General features: G+C 45.6%; 1 protein-coding gene across 19 annotated transcripts in view; it reads right to left on the bottom strand.

Moving 5' to 3' along the window:
- The window catches only part of AAK1 (AP2 associated kinase 1), a 192614-nt gene that overhangs the window by 21963 nt on the left and 152289 nt on the right, over positions 1 to 18362 (bottom strand). For 10 of the 19 annotated variants that reach the window (XM_024242718.3, XM_009237212.4, XM_009237213.4 and 7 more), the window contains 2 exons: positions 2394 to 2495; positions 533 to 634 (listed from right to left, as the gene is read on the bottom strand). The exons of 4 other annotated variants lie outside the window; for them this stretch is intronic. In XM_024242718.3, the coding sequence (XP_024098486.2) occupies positions 533 to 634; positions 2394 to 2495 (204 nt within the window). Of the gene's footprint in view, positions 1 to 532; positions 635 to 2393; positions 2496 to 12976; positions 16877 to 18362 lie in introns of those variants that run through there. 5 more of the 19 variants (XM_009237215.4, XM_063713646.1, XM_063713648.1 and 2 more) reach the window with 2 other exon arrangements.

The following is an 18362-nucleotide window of genomic DNA, read 5'->3' as shown; positions in this document are numbered from 1 at the left end:
AGACTGAATTTTGAAATTAGGGTACAAGCAATACTAGATCTAGGGAAGACTTCAACTTTGCCTACAATTTTACAGCAAATTACCCATACAAGATTAAAGCACTGTGCTGGGAACAGAACATCAATATATAGAAGATGAGCTCCATGGACATCACTGGCATTGGTAGACTGGAAAGATGCACAGCAATCTGGAGGGTTAAGGGTATCCTTACAGCTCGGCGGAGTTCTTTAATTAAGGACATAGAGGGATCCCACCACCAGTGAAAAGAATCTTGAATAAAGAAATACTGTAACCAGAGAAAGCCCAGAGATCACCCCACAGAGAACATGGCTCCAAAAAGTACTCAGTTCTTTAGCAAGGAAATATATCCCTCAACATCTAGAAGCTGGGGCTGTGACAATTCAGTGTCCATTTTAGGAGGAACTACCTGGGCTTCAAAGTAAGCCCAGGATCGACTGAGCCAGGTGAAAAGACTGGCTCAGAGGTTCACCACACCGACCAGTCCCTGCAGCTGCAAAGACACCTGACTGACCTGTGCGATTCGAGGTCACAGATTCCGTCTGAGATGGGAGGCGCTGGGGAACTGGGGGCTCCAGTCCTGGTATGAGACTCTCAACAGCAACATCAGCTTTTTCTTTCGTAACAGAGCATTAAGAAGAGGAAAGGGTAAAGGAAAGGGAGTCAGAAGTTTCTTTAGGAAATTCTGTGAAGCTTTCTTCTTTTTTTTAATTCTCATTTTTTGAGATGGTGTCTCGCTCCTGAGCTCAAGCCATCTATCCCACCTTGGCCTCCCAAAGTCCTGTGGTTTACAAGCGTGAGCCACTGCACCCAGCCATGTGAAGACTTTCTTTTAACAGGTCTCTAAAATGCCAGTCTCAGGCAAGGTGGAAAGAACAATAAGTTACTTTATTTCTACTGCTCTGAACGTCTAGGCTTCACTGAGCATGCGTGTGCAAGGTTAAATACTGTGGCCAGTTTCACTAATGATCAGTTCTCATAAACAAATTCGGAACATAAGCCGCTCAGCAAACCTCTTCCATGTCACAAGAGATGGGCTGAAAGGCACCTTAATTTTTTCTGGTAATTTCGCTTTTATTAAGGGATAAACCTGGAGGCAAACATCCTCTGCGCCATGCAAAGGCCATTAATCCATCTCAAACCCCATCCCAGGATGTAGCTGGGAGGCCTTTTGCACCACGTGATACCCCTCAGCTGCAGGCCTACCCCTATGCAAGGTCATGGCACTTCTGAGTTCTAGGACTTTCTGCCCAAAGGCATTATTAGGTGCCTCATGACTGGACCCTCCTGGAGTACAGGGGCCTTGGACATTTTGCAAATCTTGCCTGACTTGCTGTTGGAACACAGGAAAATGTGAGAGAGGAAGCAGACCAAGCCCCTGCCCTGGATTCTATTTATGGGGCTTAACCAGTGGGCAAAATGTTTTCTCAGTTACTGATACTTGGTATATACATGGATACATGGACCTTTTTAAATTTTTTAATTTTGTTTAAGATGGGTCTCTGTCACCTAAGCTGGAGGGCAGTGGCATGATCAGGGCTCACTGCAGCCTCAAACCCCCTGGCTCAAAGCGATCTTCCGTCTCAACCTCCCAAAGAGCTGGTAGCACAGGTGTGCACCCCCACACCTGGCTAATTAACATTTTTTTTTTGTAGCGATAGGGGTCTTCCTATGTTTCCCAGGCTCGTCCCACTGTAGCTGGATGTACATGGGCCTTCTAAAGAAGAATCTGGGCTGGGCATGGTGGCTCACCCCTGTAATCCCAGCACTTTGAGAGGCCAAGGCAGGTGGATCACCTGAGGTCGGGAGTTCAAGACCAGCCTGAACAACATGGAGAAACCCTATCTCTACTAAAAATATAAAAATTAGCCAGGCATGGTGGTGCACGCCTGTAATCCCAGCTACTCGGGAGGCTGAGGCAGGAGAATCGCTTGAACCCGGGAGATGGAGGTTGCAGTGAGCCAAGATCTCGCTATGGCACTCCAGCCTGGGCAACAACAGTGAAACTCTGTCTCAAAAAAAAAAAAAAAGAAGAAGAATCTGCTAAATTTCATTAAGTTCAGTAAAGGTAAAGTCTAGTTAGAAACCAACTTTTTAAAGTTTTTCTAACTAAATGTGAAACTTTCCACATTCCTCCTCACTCATAAGAGATCCACTCTAGAAATCTCAAGATATCAAGAAAGGCAAAAAATAGATGTTGTACCCCCGAAAAGCAAGGAAAACACTTCATGTGGAGTGATACAAGTGAGATTAAATAGCCTTGGCTTCTGGGGTGGCAGGGCTGTTCCCCGGGGATTGGTTAACTAGGTACTTGTCATTCTTGAAACAGACACACATATCATGCATGACTGAAGAAACAGAGATGATGACTTTACCAATTACAGCATCGGAAGTGCTACCAAAAGGATCTGTCATAGGCAAGAGGTCAGGGAGCAGAAGAGAAGTGTCAGGAGATTTGAGTCCCTCAATTAGTTTTTCTACGTTGGGCAGAGAGACAAAAAGAAAGCAAAAATGTAGTGAGATATTAAAGCCAGCGGATCATTCACTATTCTTTATGCAAACACATTTTAGGGGTCAATATTTGGTACAGATTCACCATAAAAATGAATGCTATTAATATCTTGTTAACAACAGGCTTTCAAAATTGGAAGTTTAAAAATGATTACTTCCTCAAGTGAAGCAGTCACTTTGTAAGGCATTCAAGATGCTGCCCTGGGTCTGTCTGCTTGTTTTTATTTGAGGTGTAATTTGCATATAATAAAAGTCGCCCATTTTAAGTGTACAATGTGGTTAGTTTGGACAAATGTATACATTCATATCATTACCACTGAAATGATACAGAACATTTCCAAAACCTGAGAAAATTCCTTCATACACCTTTACAGTCAGTGCCTTCCTCTCACCACAGACCCTGGTAACAACAGATCTGCTTTCTGTCCCTACAGCTTTGCCTTTTCCAGAATTTCCTATAAGTGGAACCACAGAGTATGTAGTCTTTTGTGTGTGGTTTCCTTCCTTCGGCATAATGCCTTTGAGATGAAAGTCATCCGTGTGGTCCCAAGTATCAATAGTTTGCTCTGTTTTTCTGCTGAGTCCTGTTCCATTGTATGGCTGTACCACACTTTGTTGATCCATTCACCAACTGAACATTTGGTTGTTTCCAGTTTTTAAGCTCGTAAAAATAAAGCTGCCATGAACATCTGCATATAAATCTTTGTATGTTCATTTTCCTTCCTGGGCTTAGTTTTGAATCTCTCTCTTTTTTCGGGGGTTGGGGGGGACTTTATTTAGAAACAGTTTATAACTCACCAAGATAATCAATTCAACCACACCTAAGTTGACTTCAACGATCATTTATTGTCTGCCAACTATGCACCTGTGACATGCTGGCAGTCATATTATTCTATGGTCAAATATCACAAAATTCACTTAAGCCCGAAAATGGATTACTCTTGATGTCTTCTGGCCAAGAAATAAAAGGACGCCAGAGCCACCAGACTTGTCACACCTGGTAACTTAATGTTTGACAATGTGTACACGTTAGGATTCCTTCCAAAACGATTCTTTTAGCCCGATCCATCAAGAACCCTCTATTTACCTTTAAGCTATTAAAGGTAAAGCATTAACTTGAAACAAAATAATGAATCATAGAATCTTATAGGAAGAAGGGAATTTAGAGCTCGTATTTCCTGTTAAGAGAGAGTTAGATCACATAAATTCTGTAACTTGCCCAATTAAAGACATGTCAACAACGTTCTTTTAAAACATGGAAATGTCATTAAGATAACTAAAATTAAAATGTTTGCTTGAGAAAAAGAAGTGACTTAAAGTCCAAGAACGTGTATATAACGTTGTAATAAATCTCTATTCTTCTAGGCCATTTGGGAATTGAGATAAGCAAGAAATAAATTGATATTTGTGGAAAAACAGGAACCAAATTTTAGGTGATCTTCAATTTAGGTGATCTGTAACTACACAGGTCAAACAAAAGAATGGATTTCAGAGTCTTGGCAAGATAATTTGCTTTAGTATAATTAACACACTGCAGAAAAAGACTTATATGTAAAGCCAATTCACCATCTCTGGAGTCTATGGAATGTAGATAACTTTGAATTAAATGACAATAAGCTACATATCTCATTTATACCTCATTTATATTTAAAAAAGGAAGGACGGCTGGGTGCAGTGGCTCACGCCTGTAATCCCAGCACTTTGGGAAGCCGAGGTGGGTGGATCACCTGAGGACAAGAGTTCGAGACCAGCCTGGCCAACATGGGGAAATCCACATCTCTACTTAAAATACAAAAATTAGCCGGGTGTGGTAGTGCATGCCTATAGTCCCAGCCTGACCAACATGGCGAAACCCTGCCTCTACTAAAAACACAAAAATTAGCCAGGCGTGGTGGCGCGTGCCTGAAGTCCCAGCTACTCAGGAGGCTGAGGCAAGAGAATTGCTTGTACTCAGGAGGTGGAGGCTGCACTGAGCCAAGATCGTGCCATTGCGCTCCAGCCTGGGTGACAGAGTGAGTCTCAAAAAATAAAATAAAATAATAAATAAATAAAAACATAAAAATAGGAAGGAAGAAAAAAGGAAGCTTTTCAGTTGCAGGAAAAAACCCTCACAGGGCACTAACCAAGTATACAAGTGTAATTATATTAGCACTAACCTTACACTGTATATGACATTATAAGATGTTAAAAATATCTCTAATAATTTTCAGCATACTGGTAAAAATAAGATGGTTTTCCTAAAAAGTCTAACTTTGCATTGTTCCAAACACTAGTTTTTGCTTCATTCCTCTCTCCTCAAAAAACTGTCACTTAAAAAAATGAAATTACTTGCTTCTTTTAAGTTAGCACTCATATATTTGCAATCTTGAAAAGCAATGGATAAAAAGTAAAGACCCAAAATTACTTGCTTGTCTTTCGTGCAGCAGTTTATCTTGGTGCAAAACTTCAGGCTAGCATTCTTTCAGATTCTGAATTCTAGCCTCTCTGGTGACATGTTGTGACTCTGGCACAGTTCCTTAACCTTCTGACATTATCTGCTCATCTGTAAAATGGAGATGCCTCCCCCTACTTTTTTGTACTTGTCACTCAATACCATCTCCTCTAAGCCTTTCCCCACCTTCCTGCCACGTCAGGAATCTTCTGGAGCATCCTGCACTCAATTCTCTTACAGCCCTTAAGCATGACTGAAGGTAGGGTCTTACGAACCTTTGTATCCCAGTTCTTGGTTTCCCCTCAGATGCCCTGCCACATCTATGCCTTTTAGCTTGACTGGGGAGGTGGAAAGAACAGGAATTGAAGAAAAATCTCTTTTTTTTTTCTGAGATGGCGTTTCACTCGTCGCCCAGGCTGGAGTGTAATGGCACAATTTTGGCTCACTGCAACCTCCCTCTCCCATGTTCAAGCAATTCTCCTGCCTCAGTCTCCAGTAACTGGGATTAAGAGTGTGCACCACCACACTCGGTTAATTTTTGTATTTTTAGTAGAGATGGGATTTCACTATGATGGCCAGGCTGGTCTTGAACTCCTGACCTCAGGTGATCCACCCACCTTGGCCTCCCAAAGTGCTGGGATTACAGGTGTGAGTCCCTGAGCCTGGCCTTTTTTTTTTTTTTTTTTTTTTTTTAAAGAGACAGGATAGTGCTCTGCCACCCGGGCTGAAGTGCTGTGGAACGAACTCCTGGGCTCAACAGATCCTCCAGCTGCAGCCTTCTGAGAAGCTAGGGCTACAGGCATGTACCACCATGCTCAGCTAATATTTTTTATTTTTCATTTTAGTAGAGATGGGGTCTCGCTATGCTGCCCAGGACAATCTTGAGCTCCTGGCCTCAAGTAATCCTCCTGCCTCAGCCTCCTGAGTTGCTGATATTACAGGTATGAGCCACTGAACCTGGCTCAAGAATCTGATATTTTTATAAGTCATTAGCAAAAAGCACGTGGGAGGGTAAAGAAGTACATGAGTGTACACGTGTTGTGTGGTGAGACAGAATGGTGTAAACTGCCTAATTTAGGGGGGCTTATTTTCTGACCAAACCTCAAAGTAACAGGCTATTCACATAGATAACTTGTATGGCCACGGCTGCTTGGGAATACTCAAATACCAGAAATGTGGGAGGGAGGAGCTGCAGACAGAACAATACCAGGCACAAAGCTGGGAGTGAGAGCACAGGCCATGTCTATGTAAGGTGGACAGCTGTGCGAAAAGCTGCTTGGACTCCCAGGACTCTCACAGGGAAGGAAGGCTCCCAGTGACTCAGTGGGCCTCCAGGTGCCAACACAATGATGGACATCACTTACATTTGTAGAGCTTAATATCAAATATTTTCATTCATTATTCAAAAACCCCTGGGTTTGGGAATACTAATACAGTTTAAAAGAATGAAGATCAGAGACTATGAGAATGTGCAACTTGCCCAAAGTCACAGATTAGACATGGTAGAGCCTGGACTTGTCTCTGAAGTTCTCTCTGTATCTGTCTAGGGGTCTGCCTATCTCCATCAATATAGGAATATGAGTCTTCACATAGACATGGTCCCAGGGACAACGGTAATGTTATCAGACAGGTTAGCATTGGAAAGAACCTCGTATCTCATCTAATACAGCCTTCTCCTCTATGAATGAAGAAATCAGCTCCAGAAAGTTAAAGAAACTTGCCAAAGATCTCACAGCAAGCAAGCAAGAGAGCTAGCTGATACTAAGACTCAGATATTTGACCACACTGGAGTTTCATTATTCTGGTTTAACTAAAGTTTTGATTGCTTTAAAATGTAAGGACTCTTAGAAGAGGTCACATCTAAAGCTATTACTGGTCATTTTTGGTCATTGTAAATGAAGAACTTGAGAAAAGGATGTAATGGGAGGCACAAGAAAGGCTATAGGATGCTGACAGTCTGTAAATCATGGAGCCTGGAGGCCTTCCATCTGCAGCAAGGGCTGGCCCTGATATCCTTTGTTTTATAAATTCTGTCCTTTCCCTTACAGTTTAATAGAAACACACTGAAGCCAAGTATCATGATGGGGCATGGAGAAGAACAGCACAGAGAAGAGAGTGGTGAATGTAGGAAACTGTAGAAGTGTTCCTTAAGATCCAAAAACATCAATCAAGCTTCACATCAGCATATTGTGACTTAGTGATGTCTAATGAACAAAGATATTTTTTCCCCATGAGTTATGAGAAGTGGCTTCTTTGGATGCAAAGGCAAAAGCCATTCTTCTGGGACAGTTCATACCTGAAATGTAGAAAGACTGACACTGTTATTCTCAATTATTTAAGGGGACAGACCAATGAAACCCCCAAATTATTCATAAATTGTATTTTAGTAATGATTTAATCTTCCTTAGAAATGTTTGTGACAAGCAGTTGGACAATTCTGAAGAGAAGAAAACGGTCCAGTTTTGCTTAGTATTTTTTGTTTGTTTGCTTTTTTTTTTTTGAGACAGAGTTTCACTCTTGTTGCCCAGGCTGGAGTGCAATGGTGCGATCTCGGCTCACTGCAACCTCCACTTCCTGGGTTCAAGCAATTCTCCTGCCTCAGCCTCCCGAGTAGCTGGCATTACAGGCACCTGCCACCACGCCCAGCTAATTTTTGTTATTTTTATTAGAGATGGGGTTTCGCCATGTTGGCCAGGCTGGTCTCAAACTCCTGACCTCAGGTGATCCAAAGTGCTGGAATTACAGGTGTGAGCCACCACACTTGGCCAAGTTTTGCATTAGTTTTTAGGCTTACTCTGATATTTCTAGAACTGACTCCAGACTCTAAACGTGTGTGTGTGCACGCGCGCGCGCGTGTCTGTGTGTTTGAGGGAGGGGAACAAAAGTTGAATAACTATTGGGTACTATGTTCAGTACCTGAGTGATGGGATCAATTGTACCCCAAACCTCAGCATCATGCTATATACCCAGGTAACAAACATGAACACGTATCCCCTAAATCTAGAATATAAGTTGAAGTTATAAAAAAAAAGATAGAGAGTATCATTTTATTGATTTATTTTTACCTTTTATTGTGATACTATACATTTTTGGAATTTTAGCTGGGGTCTGCAAAATCCCAAAAAATAGAGTAAAAGAGCCTGAATTTAAGTTGCCTGATTTTTCTAAGCAATTTTCTCACCTGTAAACAGATTAAGAACTACTTTAAAGTGTTGTTGGGATTAAAAGGGTGTATTTATCAGAATTAATGTGTATAAATATACACATTATATACACATTTATAATGTGTACAAATAAAGTGTTTGGTACATAAAAGGGGATTAACGTCTCTTTTAAGTAAGAGGACTAAATGGGCTAGGGGGTCACCAAGCCACAGGTGCCTGTGATTACAGTAGTGGATATGGGTCAAGTTCCATATTTTACTCAAATGCCTTGGGTGAGAACAGAATAAGCAGAACTGTTAGAATAAAGTGAAAGGTGGGGAAGAGGCAGGATGGTCTAACAGAGAGGTAGACAAGGTACTAAGAAACAGGAGACCTGTTCTACACTAAGTTTGTGTAGTACTTTGGGCAAATCTCTTACTCTTTCTAGACTGAAGTTCTCTTATTGACAAAATGAAGATAAACTGGCCAGGTGCAGTGGCTCACACTTGTAATCCCAGCACTCCTACCTCAGCCTCCAAATAACTGGAACTACAGATGCATGCCACCATGCCTGGCTAACTTAAAACTTTTTTTTTTTTTTTTTTTAAATAGGGTCCCTGTATGTTACCCAGTCTCATCTCAAACCCCTGGCCTCAAGTGATCCACCCATCTCAGCCTCCCAAAGTGCTGGGATTGCAGGAGTGAGCCACCATGTCCAGCCCCTCTCCTAAAATATCAAAAGAGAAGCCGGCTATGGGGCTCACCCCTGTAATCCCAGCACTTTGGGAAGCTGAGGCAGGTGGATCACCTGAGGTCAGGAGTTCGAGACCAGCCTGGCCAGCATGGTGAAACACAATCTCTATGAAAAATACAAAAATCAGCCAGGTGTGGTGGCGCATGCCTGTAATCTGAGCTACTCGGGGGGCTGAGGCAGGAGAATCGCTTGAAGCCAGGAGGCAGAGGTTGCAGTGAGCTGAGATCGCGCCATTGCACTCCAGCCTGGGCGACAGAGCAAGACTCCGTCTCAAAAAAAAAAGAGGACAGGAATCTACTTATACAGGCTAATAAAAGCAAGGGCTTGCTCAAGGCCCATTCTGACTCTGGTTAGGAATATGAACAGGAGGAGCAGAACAGGCTGAATTGACAGACATGGAAGGGCCGAATACAAGCCCCACCAAAAAAGAGGACACGGCTGCTCCAGTCTTGTGGCTTTGGAAATCTATGTTCTGTCTGAGTTGGAGTGTAAGCCCTGAAGTCTCATGATGAGAGATGATGTTTTAAAACTCTAGTCACTCTAAAAAAGAAATAAAATAAAATGAAATCTAGTCACTCTAAAGAGTTCTTAGCATTGATAAACCATTTGTGACATCTCCAAGTTGGAAGCAAAAGTCAAACATCATGCCCCATTCCAAGTTCATTTTAGAGAATTAAATCTGCAGAAAGATAAGCTTTCCAGAGTAAAAACACATATTATGATCAACCTTGGACTTCTCAGTATCACGAGACGGCAGTTGGAAATGAGGAAGAGGCCAGGCCAAAAGTTATGAGAAGAATGCCCGTCTTGACTATAAACCTTTGAGAAAACACAGCTTCTCTTGCTTAACTTCTCAAGAGATGATGAAGTGCCATAAACCAAGAGGCACTTTTTTAAAAAAGTTTTTAATTCTAAGAAGCAGCACTGATGGGGCAACGAATGTCTTCTTGCTTAGTCTGTGGAACACCAAGATCAGTACTGCAGAGTTGTTATAAAAATCGTTTCCTCAAATCCTTGTGCATTGTTGGTGGGAATGTAAAATGATGCAGCCTCTATGGAAAACAGTGGTCCTCAAAAAGTTAAAAATAGAATTAGCATATGATCCAGCAATTCCATTTCTGGGTATATACCCAAGAGAATTGAAAGCAGGATCTGGAAGAGATATTTGAGCACTCAATGTTCACAACGGCATCTCTTACAAAAGACAAAAGATGGAAGCAACCCAAGTGTCCATTAACAGATGAAAGGAGAAAGAAGCCTCTCCCCTCTCCCCTCTCCGGTCTCCCTCTCCTTCTTTTTTCGGTCTCCCTCTCCTTCTTTTTTCGGTCTCCCTCTGTTGCCGAAGCTGGACTGTACTGTGGTGATCTCGGCTCGCTGCAACCTCCCTGCCTCGGGCTCCTGTGATTCTCTTGCCTCAGCCCGCCGAGTGCCTGGGATTGCAGGTGCGCACCGCCACGCCTGACTGGTTTTTGTGTTTTTGGTGGAGACGGGGTTTCGCCCTGTTGACCGGGTTGGTCTCCAGCTCCTGGCCTCGAGTGATCTGCCCGCCTGGGCCTCCCGAGGTGCTGGGATTGCAGACGGAGTCTCGCTCACTCAGTGCTCAATGTTGCTCAGGCTGGAGTGCAGTGGCGTGATCTCGGCTCGCTACAACCTCCACCTCCCAACCGCCTGCCTTGGCCTCCTGAAGTGCTAAGATTACAGCCTCTGCCCAGCTGCCATCCCGTATAGGAAGTGAGGAGCGTCTCTGCCCGGCCGCCCATCGTCTGGGATGTGAGGAGCGCCTCTGCCCGGCCGCCCCGTCTGGGAAGTGAGGAGCGCCTCTACCTGGCCACCCCGTCTGGAAAGTGAGGAGCGCCTCTGCCCGGCCGCCCCGTCTGGGAAGTGAGGAGTGCCTCTGCCTGGCCGCCCCGTCTGGGAGATGAGGAGCGCCTCTGCCCGGCCGCCCAACGTCTGGGAAGTGAGGAGCGCCTCTGCCCGGCCGCCACCCCGTCTGGGAGGAAGTGAGGAGCACCTCTGCCCGGCGGCCCCATCTGGGAAGTGGGGAGCGCCTCTGCCCAGCCGCCCCCTCTGGGAGATGAGGAGCACCTCTGCCCGGCCACCCCGTCTGGGAGGTGAGGAGCGCCTCTGCCCGGCCGCCACCCCGTCTGGGAGGAAGTGAGGAGCGCCTCTGCCCGGCCGCCCCGTCTGGGAGGTGAGGAGCGCCTCTGCCCGGCCACCCCGTCTGGGAGGGGAGGAGTGCCTCTGCCCGGCCGCCACCCTGTCTGGGAGAAAGTAAGGAGCGCCTCTGCCCGGCCGCCCGGTGTGGGAAGTGAGGAGCGCCTCTGCCTGGCCGCCCCGTCTGGGAAATGAGGAGCGCCTCTGCCCGGCCGCCGCCCCATCTGGGAAGCGAGGCGCGCCTCTGCCCGGCTGCCACCTCTTCTGGGAGGAAGTGAGGAGCGCCTCTGCCCGGCCGCCCCCTCTGGGAGGTGAGGAGCGCCTCTGCCCGGCCGCCCCCTCTGGGAAGTGAGGAGCACCTCTGCCCGGCCACCCCGTCTGGGAAGCGAGGAGCGCCTCTGCCCAGCCGCCCATCGTCTGGGATGTGAGGAGCGCCTCTGCCCGGCCACCCCGTCTGGGAGGTGAGGAGGACCTCTGCCCGGCCGCCCCGTCTGGGAGGGGAGGAGCGCCTCTGCCCGGCCGCCCCGTCTGGGAGGGGAGGAGCGCCTCTGCCCGGCCGCCCCGTCTGGGAGGGGAGGAGCGCCTCTGCCCGGCCGCCCCGTCTGGGAGGGGAGGAGCGCCTCTGCCCGGCCGCCCCCTCTGGGAGGGGAGGAGCGCCTCTGCCCGGCCGCCCCCTCTGGGAGGTGAGGAGCGCCTCTGCCCGGCCGCCGCCCCGTCTGGGAGGTGAGGAGCGCCTCTGCCCGGCCGCCGCCCCGTCTGGGAGGTGAGGAGCGCCTCTGCCCGGCCGCCGCCCCGTCTGGGAGGTGAGGAGCGCCTCTGCCCGGCCGCCGCCCCGTCTGGGAGGTGAGGAGCGCCTCTGCCCGGCCGCCGCCCCGTCTGGGAGGTGAGGAGCGCCTCTGCCCGGCCGCCGCCCCGTCTGGGAGGTGAGGAGCGCCTCTGCCCGGCCGCCGCCCCGTCTGGGAAGCGAGGAGCGCCTCTGCCTGGCTGCCACCCCGTCTGGGAGGAAGTGAGGAGCGCCTCTGCCCAGCCGCCCCATCTGGGAAGTGAGGAGCGCCTCTGCCCGGCCACCCTGTCTGGGAGGTGAGGAGCGCCTCTGCCCGGCCGCCCTGTCTGGGAGGAGTACCCAACAGCTCCGAAGAGACAGCGACCATCGGTAGTGGGCCATGAGGACGATGGCGGTTTTGTTGAAAAGAAGGGGGGGAAGTGTGGGAAAAAGAAAGGAGAGATCAGATTGTTGCTGTGTCTGTGTAGAAAGAGGTGGGCATAGGAGACTCCATTTTGTTCTGACTAGGAGAAATTCTTCTGCCTTGGGATGCTGTTGATCTATGGCCTTTCCCTCAGCCCGGTGCTCTCTGAAACATGTGCTGTGTCAACTCAGGGTTAAATGGATTAAGGGCGGTGCAAGATGTGCTTTGTTAAACAGATGCTTGAAGGCAGCATGCTCTTTAAGAGTCATCACCACTCCCTAATCTCAAGTACCCAGGGACACAAACACTGCAGAAGGTCGCAGGGTCCTCTGCCTAGGAAAACTAGAGACCTTTGTTCATGTGTTTATCTCCTGACCTTTTCTCCACTATTATCCTATGACCCTGCCATATCTCCCTCTCCGAGAAACACCCAAGAATGATCAATAAATACTTAATTAAAAAAAAAAAAAAGAAAACTAGTAAAGAGGAAAAGGTCCAATATTTGGAAAAACAGCAGGTTTAGAGGAAGTACATAGAATCTAAGAACAAATGATGTTTATTTTGTTAGACTCGCATGTAATTATTTTGTACTTCCCTGATTTTGCTTTATCTTTGTTAATGCTATAATTAAAAACACATTTGAGTAAAAAAAAAAAAAGAAAAAAAGCTTTAGCAGGGGTGGCAAACCACAGCCCACAGGCCAAGCTAGCCTGCCACCTTTTATAAAGTTTAAAAAAAAAAAAAAAAAAAAAGAAAGGAGAAAGAAAATGTGGTATATACATACAATGGAATATTACTTAGCCTGAGAAAGGAAGAAAATTCTGACATACGCTACAACATGAATGAACCTTAAGGATATGATGCTAAATGAAATAAGCCAGTCACAAAAGGACAAATACTGTATGATTCCACTTATATTCGGTTCCTAGAGTAGTCAAATTCATAGAGACAGAAAATAGAGTGGTGGTTGCCAGGGGCTGGGGGAAGGGGAAATAGAGAGTTGTTGTTTAATGGGTACAGAGTTTCAGTTTTGCAAGATGAAAAAAGGTGGGTGGATGGATGGTAGTGACGGCTGCAAAACAATGAGAATATACTTAATGCCACTGAACTGTACACTTAGAAATGGTTAAAATGGTAAATCTCATTATGTACATTTTACTACAATTTAAAAGAATAATTTAAAAATATTGTCCCCAGTTTTCAGAGAAATTTCCTCAATCTTTTTAATATATATCTATGTGTGTGTACACACACACACACACACACTTTTTAAGAGACAGGGTCTCACTCTGTCACACCCAGGCTGGAGTGCAGTGGTGTGATCATAGCTCATTGCAGCCTCAAACTCCTGGGCTCAAGGGATCCTCCTGCCTCAGCCTCCCAAGTAGCTAGGACTACAGGCATGCAGCACCATGCCTGGCTAATTAAAAAAAAAATTTTTTTTTTTAGATACAGGGTCTCACCATGTTGCCCAGGCTGGTCTCGAACTCCGGGGCTCAAGTGATCCTTTCGCCTTGGCCCTGCAAAGTGCTGAGAATATAGGCATCAGCCTGGCCCAGCCTCGTTTCTACTATATTTTAAAACGCTGGTACTACTTATAGCTTATCTGTTTCCTAATGCATACAGAAGGCAAATAAATGGACAAACAGCATTTGAGCATCAATGAAATATTCTGAGACTCACTAGCCATGCATCATTTGGCAGCTTTGTAAGCATACAAATGTTCATGGCTATGATTTTCATATTCCAGACCTTCTAAGAAAATTTGTTTTATAGTGCTTTGAAAAATAAAAATATTCCTTAAAACAAACCAGCGAACCAACGTACAATTATCCAGTGCCCTTTACCCATAGTTTGACAATCACTGTATCCAGGAAATCTATTTTAATGGTTCTCAGTTGTGCAAAAGTTAAAGGTCATAAGAGCAAGTTTAATTTCAACAAGAGAAAAATATCATTTTATGATAACTAGGACTGCCCCACTGGGAATAGGGATGTAGAACCAAAGTTGAAACAGCATTTCCCATCTTTATAGTAATTTAAAATTCACATAGAAATTTCAAATACATGATTTCATCTAACCTTGAGACCACCCCATAAGGTAGGTTTTAGTATTGCCAATTTTAAGGATAAGAACACACAATTTAAGTGATTTGACCACAATCACCTACACTAATGGCTAGAACTCAGGTCTAACAGTTTCAAATCTATTTTTATATTTCCCAAAGCCTTAAATTTAGCTCTCTGGTCAAAGGCTTTATTGATCTGAGAACTGTCCCAAAGATAAAAGAAACCTCCACTGTTTGGGGAGTGTGGGCAATGAGAAGAATGTGTGGCTGAGCACAGTCAGAACAACACTAAGGCCTCACTTCCTCACCCACACAATGAGGGCGTTACTTGACATTATCTATCACCTACCACTCCCCAGTATCTATAAGATCAAAGGTACTTGTATGTGAAATCATTTTAAAAGTATAAAACAAAAATGTTAAAAGTCATTGAAACACATGGTCTTCAGGAGACTGAGAGTCCATGGGTCTTTTTTTTTTTTTTTTTTGAGACAGAGTCTTGCTCAGTCACCCAGGCTGGAGTGCAATGGCGCAATCTCGGCTCACTGCAATCTCTGCCTCCCGGGTTCAAGCAATTCTTCTGCCTCAGCCTCCTGAGTGGCTGGGACTACAGGCGCCCACCACCATGCCCAGCGAATTTTTGTATTTTTAGTAGAGACAGGGTCCCACCATGTTGGCCAGGTTGGCCTCGAACTCCTGACCTCAGGTGATCCACCTGCCTCGGCCTCCCAGAGTGCTGGGATTACAGGCATGAGCCACCACGCCCGGCCAATTCTTTTTTTTTTTTGGAGATAGAGTCTTGCTCTGTCGCCCAGGCTAGAGTGGAGGATTGTGATCTCAGCTCACCGGAAACTCCGCCTCCCAGGTTCAAGCAATTCTCCTGTCTCAGTCTCCCGAGGACCTGGAACTACAGGCGCATGCCACCATGCCTGGCTAATTTTTGTATTTTTATTAGAGACGGGGGTTTCATCATATTGGTCAGGCTGGTTTCGAACTCCTGACCTCAGGTGATCCACCCGCCTCAACCTCCCAAAGTGCTAGGATTACAAGTGTCAGCTACCACACCCGGCCTTTCCTGATTCTTATCATCAGTATGGCTGAGAGTAGAAGATGAGCATGTATGCAAAACAAAGAAAGAAAACCAGGCAAAAAACCTGACTGGTGTCCAAAGTGGGCTGGAGGTGTCACAGACTACTTGCTTTTTGTGGGGTAAAACCAAATTTGCAGTTTGCCCAGGTTCTAGAGATACTGAACCCTGAGCCCTTTCCTCACTCAATATTTAAAAATGTTAAAAAAGGATGCAGTGTCCTTGATATAGAAGCTGTGTAACTGAATGTGCTAGAGGCTGAATGTTAAAATAAGCAGAATAGTCAAAGCTACCGTGGTAATATAACATACTTAGCACAATTCTGCAGGACACCATGAAAGGACGGGGTTAAACGACCTGCTGAGCCTAGCTACTATTCTCATCAGCCCAGGGCCTGGCAGCTGCCTGACACTGTGGGCTGTGCCTTCCTTTATTCACTCTCAAAGAGTGGGTGTGGGGGGAGTGGCTGGGAGTTGTCAGAGGTGCAGATGGAAGGCTATGGAGCCAGTCATCTGGTGCCTGGGAGCTGGGACAGAAATGGAGGGTAATGGGGCCACCTAAAGGCTTCCAGCCTCTGGTTTTATTTCATTCATTTGTCGGATCTGTAAATACTCACTGAGTAAACACAGACAGTGTCATTGGCACAGCTGATACAGGTGATGAATAAGACAGATGAGGCCCCTCCCTCAGAGAGTGATAGGATGAGGAAAGACAGACTATGTCCTGATAAGGGCTGTGAAGAAAAAGTGCCAGGAGATGTGACTGGGAGTGCCCGTGGGACCACACTGGGCCTTTCTGAGCAGACGGCATTTAAGCTGAGACCCACAGGTTGAATGACACAAGGGAACAAAGCTGAAGGGAAGGCTTTCCAAGCTGAGCACCAGCAAGTGAAAAGTCCCTGGGGTGGGAACAAGCTTAGCTTGTTGGAGGAAAGACAAGATGGAGGGGAAGAGCGCTCTCAGCTGAGATTAGAGGGGTAGGCAAGGGCCACACCACTTAGGGCCTTGCAGGTCGCAGTAAGCAGTCTGGATTTTATGTCCCCTCAGTGACATGAGAATTCACCAAAGCACAGAAGAGTTAACTGTCTAACTTATGTTTTCAACAGATGAGTCTGGTCTGACAGATCAGAAAGTAAACAACACACTCCTGGAGTTCTCTATTAAAATGTCTCATTTTAGTTGATCTTTCCACTGAAACCCAAGAGAGGTCTTGGCTTAATTGGTATTAAAGTGTATACCAGTAACATTTCAGCAGGAATCCACCGGGATGAAAGCAGCATGGAGGACCAGGAGACAGGAAAGATGACAAGAAGGCAGGCAGGATGGCAGCCAGCTGGCTCTGGTGGCCCCAGACGCATTTCCACAAGCTGAATCCGATTTCCTGAGCCACCTGGGGCATGTGCCTGGCTCTTCAACCCTGATCCAGAGGACTCCTGTGACAGCTGCACAGGACAGTTACTTGCCTGAGGGCCCTCATCCTCTGCCCTGTGCAAAGAGGCCTTCCTCCTGGCTTCTGCAGCCCACCTAAGCAACAGCAAAGCAAGAACCTGAAGGGGTGTCAAAAGGAGAATGCCTCCATCACCTCTTTCCCTTGTCTGATCCCGTGATTACCAAAACAGGGAGGAAAAGACAGTGAGCCCCAGCTGGAGTTTACAGCCCACACTTTTCTAACCTTCTATTCAAAATGAACTTGTTCAAGTACTGCCAGGCATACCTGAAGAGTGCAAAGGAAAAAAGTGCCTCTATTTCATTCCTTTCTTCCCTTTTAACTACCCTGTATTGAATCATTCCTTAGTGGTTTTCGATATTTTTAAGCTACATCCAGGTCCAGTAAGCTATAAAGTTATACAGTACTACCTGATCAAGGCAAGTGTTTGCTTCTCCTTAGAGGGGTAAACAAATTTGTCTAAAAATAAAAAATAAAAACTGCCTTGGTACCCTAGCTGCAGTCTGTCTTAGTGATGGTGGGCAGACTTGGTAAAGGATATGAACATCGCAGTCACTTCCAATCTTGAAGCAAGCAATCAAATACCTTTAACATTTTGGGAGAGAAAAAAAACCAAGCCAGTCCTATCAGTTCAAGGTCAAGAGTTGGTAGGGGCAACAATGGGAAAAAAGGAAAAATGATCAGAAGCAAAACAACTGTCAACTGCTTCTAAGGAGCTGGAACAATTTGCTTTTGTGAAGAGACTGATAGATAAGAGAAAGGGCAGCTTCTCTTCCCCACACCACTCCTCCCTCCAAAAAGAGTACAGAAGGCCGGAAGGAAAAGCTTTGGCAACTTGAACTCCAACTGGGAAGCATCCAATCACTATTCCAAAAGCTCTTTCAGAACACATTAACCACTTTCTACTTTTTAGACTGCTACTTAAAATTGAGATATGGTGGACTACAAGAGATACTCAAACTCCTGCAGTCCAACGCACTTCACTGATGAAGAACCAAGCCCAGAAGGTTTTCAGGTAGAGGCAGAGCTTGGAAGGAAACCCAGGTCTCCTGACTCACATTCCCTATTAATTATTATCCCATTCCCTAATTATCATTATGTGTTTTTATATTATAAAATAAAAAGACATTATAGAAAAGTAAGAACTGAATAGAAGTCACCCACAATCCCATTATCACACTATCACCACTATTCATAGTTTGTTCACTTTATCATGTGCTTACAGGCTCCCCACCATTGTTACAATCATATTGGACTAATGTTCTTTCCAATACAGAGGCCCCTCACGTCACCATTAACACAATCAAGGATGAAAAACTGAACACTGATATAATATGGAAATCAATTTGGTATAACCTGAACTGATTTTATCTTTGCTAAGGGCTGGTACCCTCCAAGACAAGTTTACTCCTCTCATTGAGACACAGTAAAAATATACAACAGCAGCCTATTATTAGGGCTTAGAATTCAGATCCTTTTCACGGGGTGTTTAAGGCAGAACTTTCTACAAGGGCTGGGACATGCAAATCAAGCTGCTTAACCTCAGAACAGTTCTATTCACCT

Source organism: Pongo abelii, chromosome 12 (assembly GCF_028885655.2).
Source record: "Pongo abelii isolate AG06213 chromosome 12, NHGRI_mPonAbe1-v2.0_pri, whole genome shotgun sequence".
Classification (NCBI taxonomy): Eukaryota; Metazoa; Chordata; class Mammalia; order Primates; family Hominidae; genus Pongo; species Pongo abelii.
This window is presented reverse-complemented; position numbering and strand designations above follow the sequence as displayed.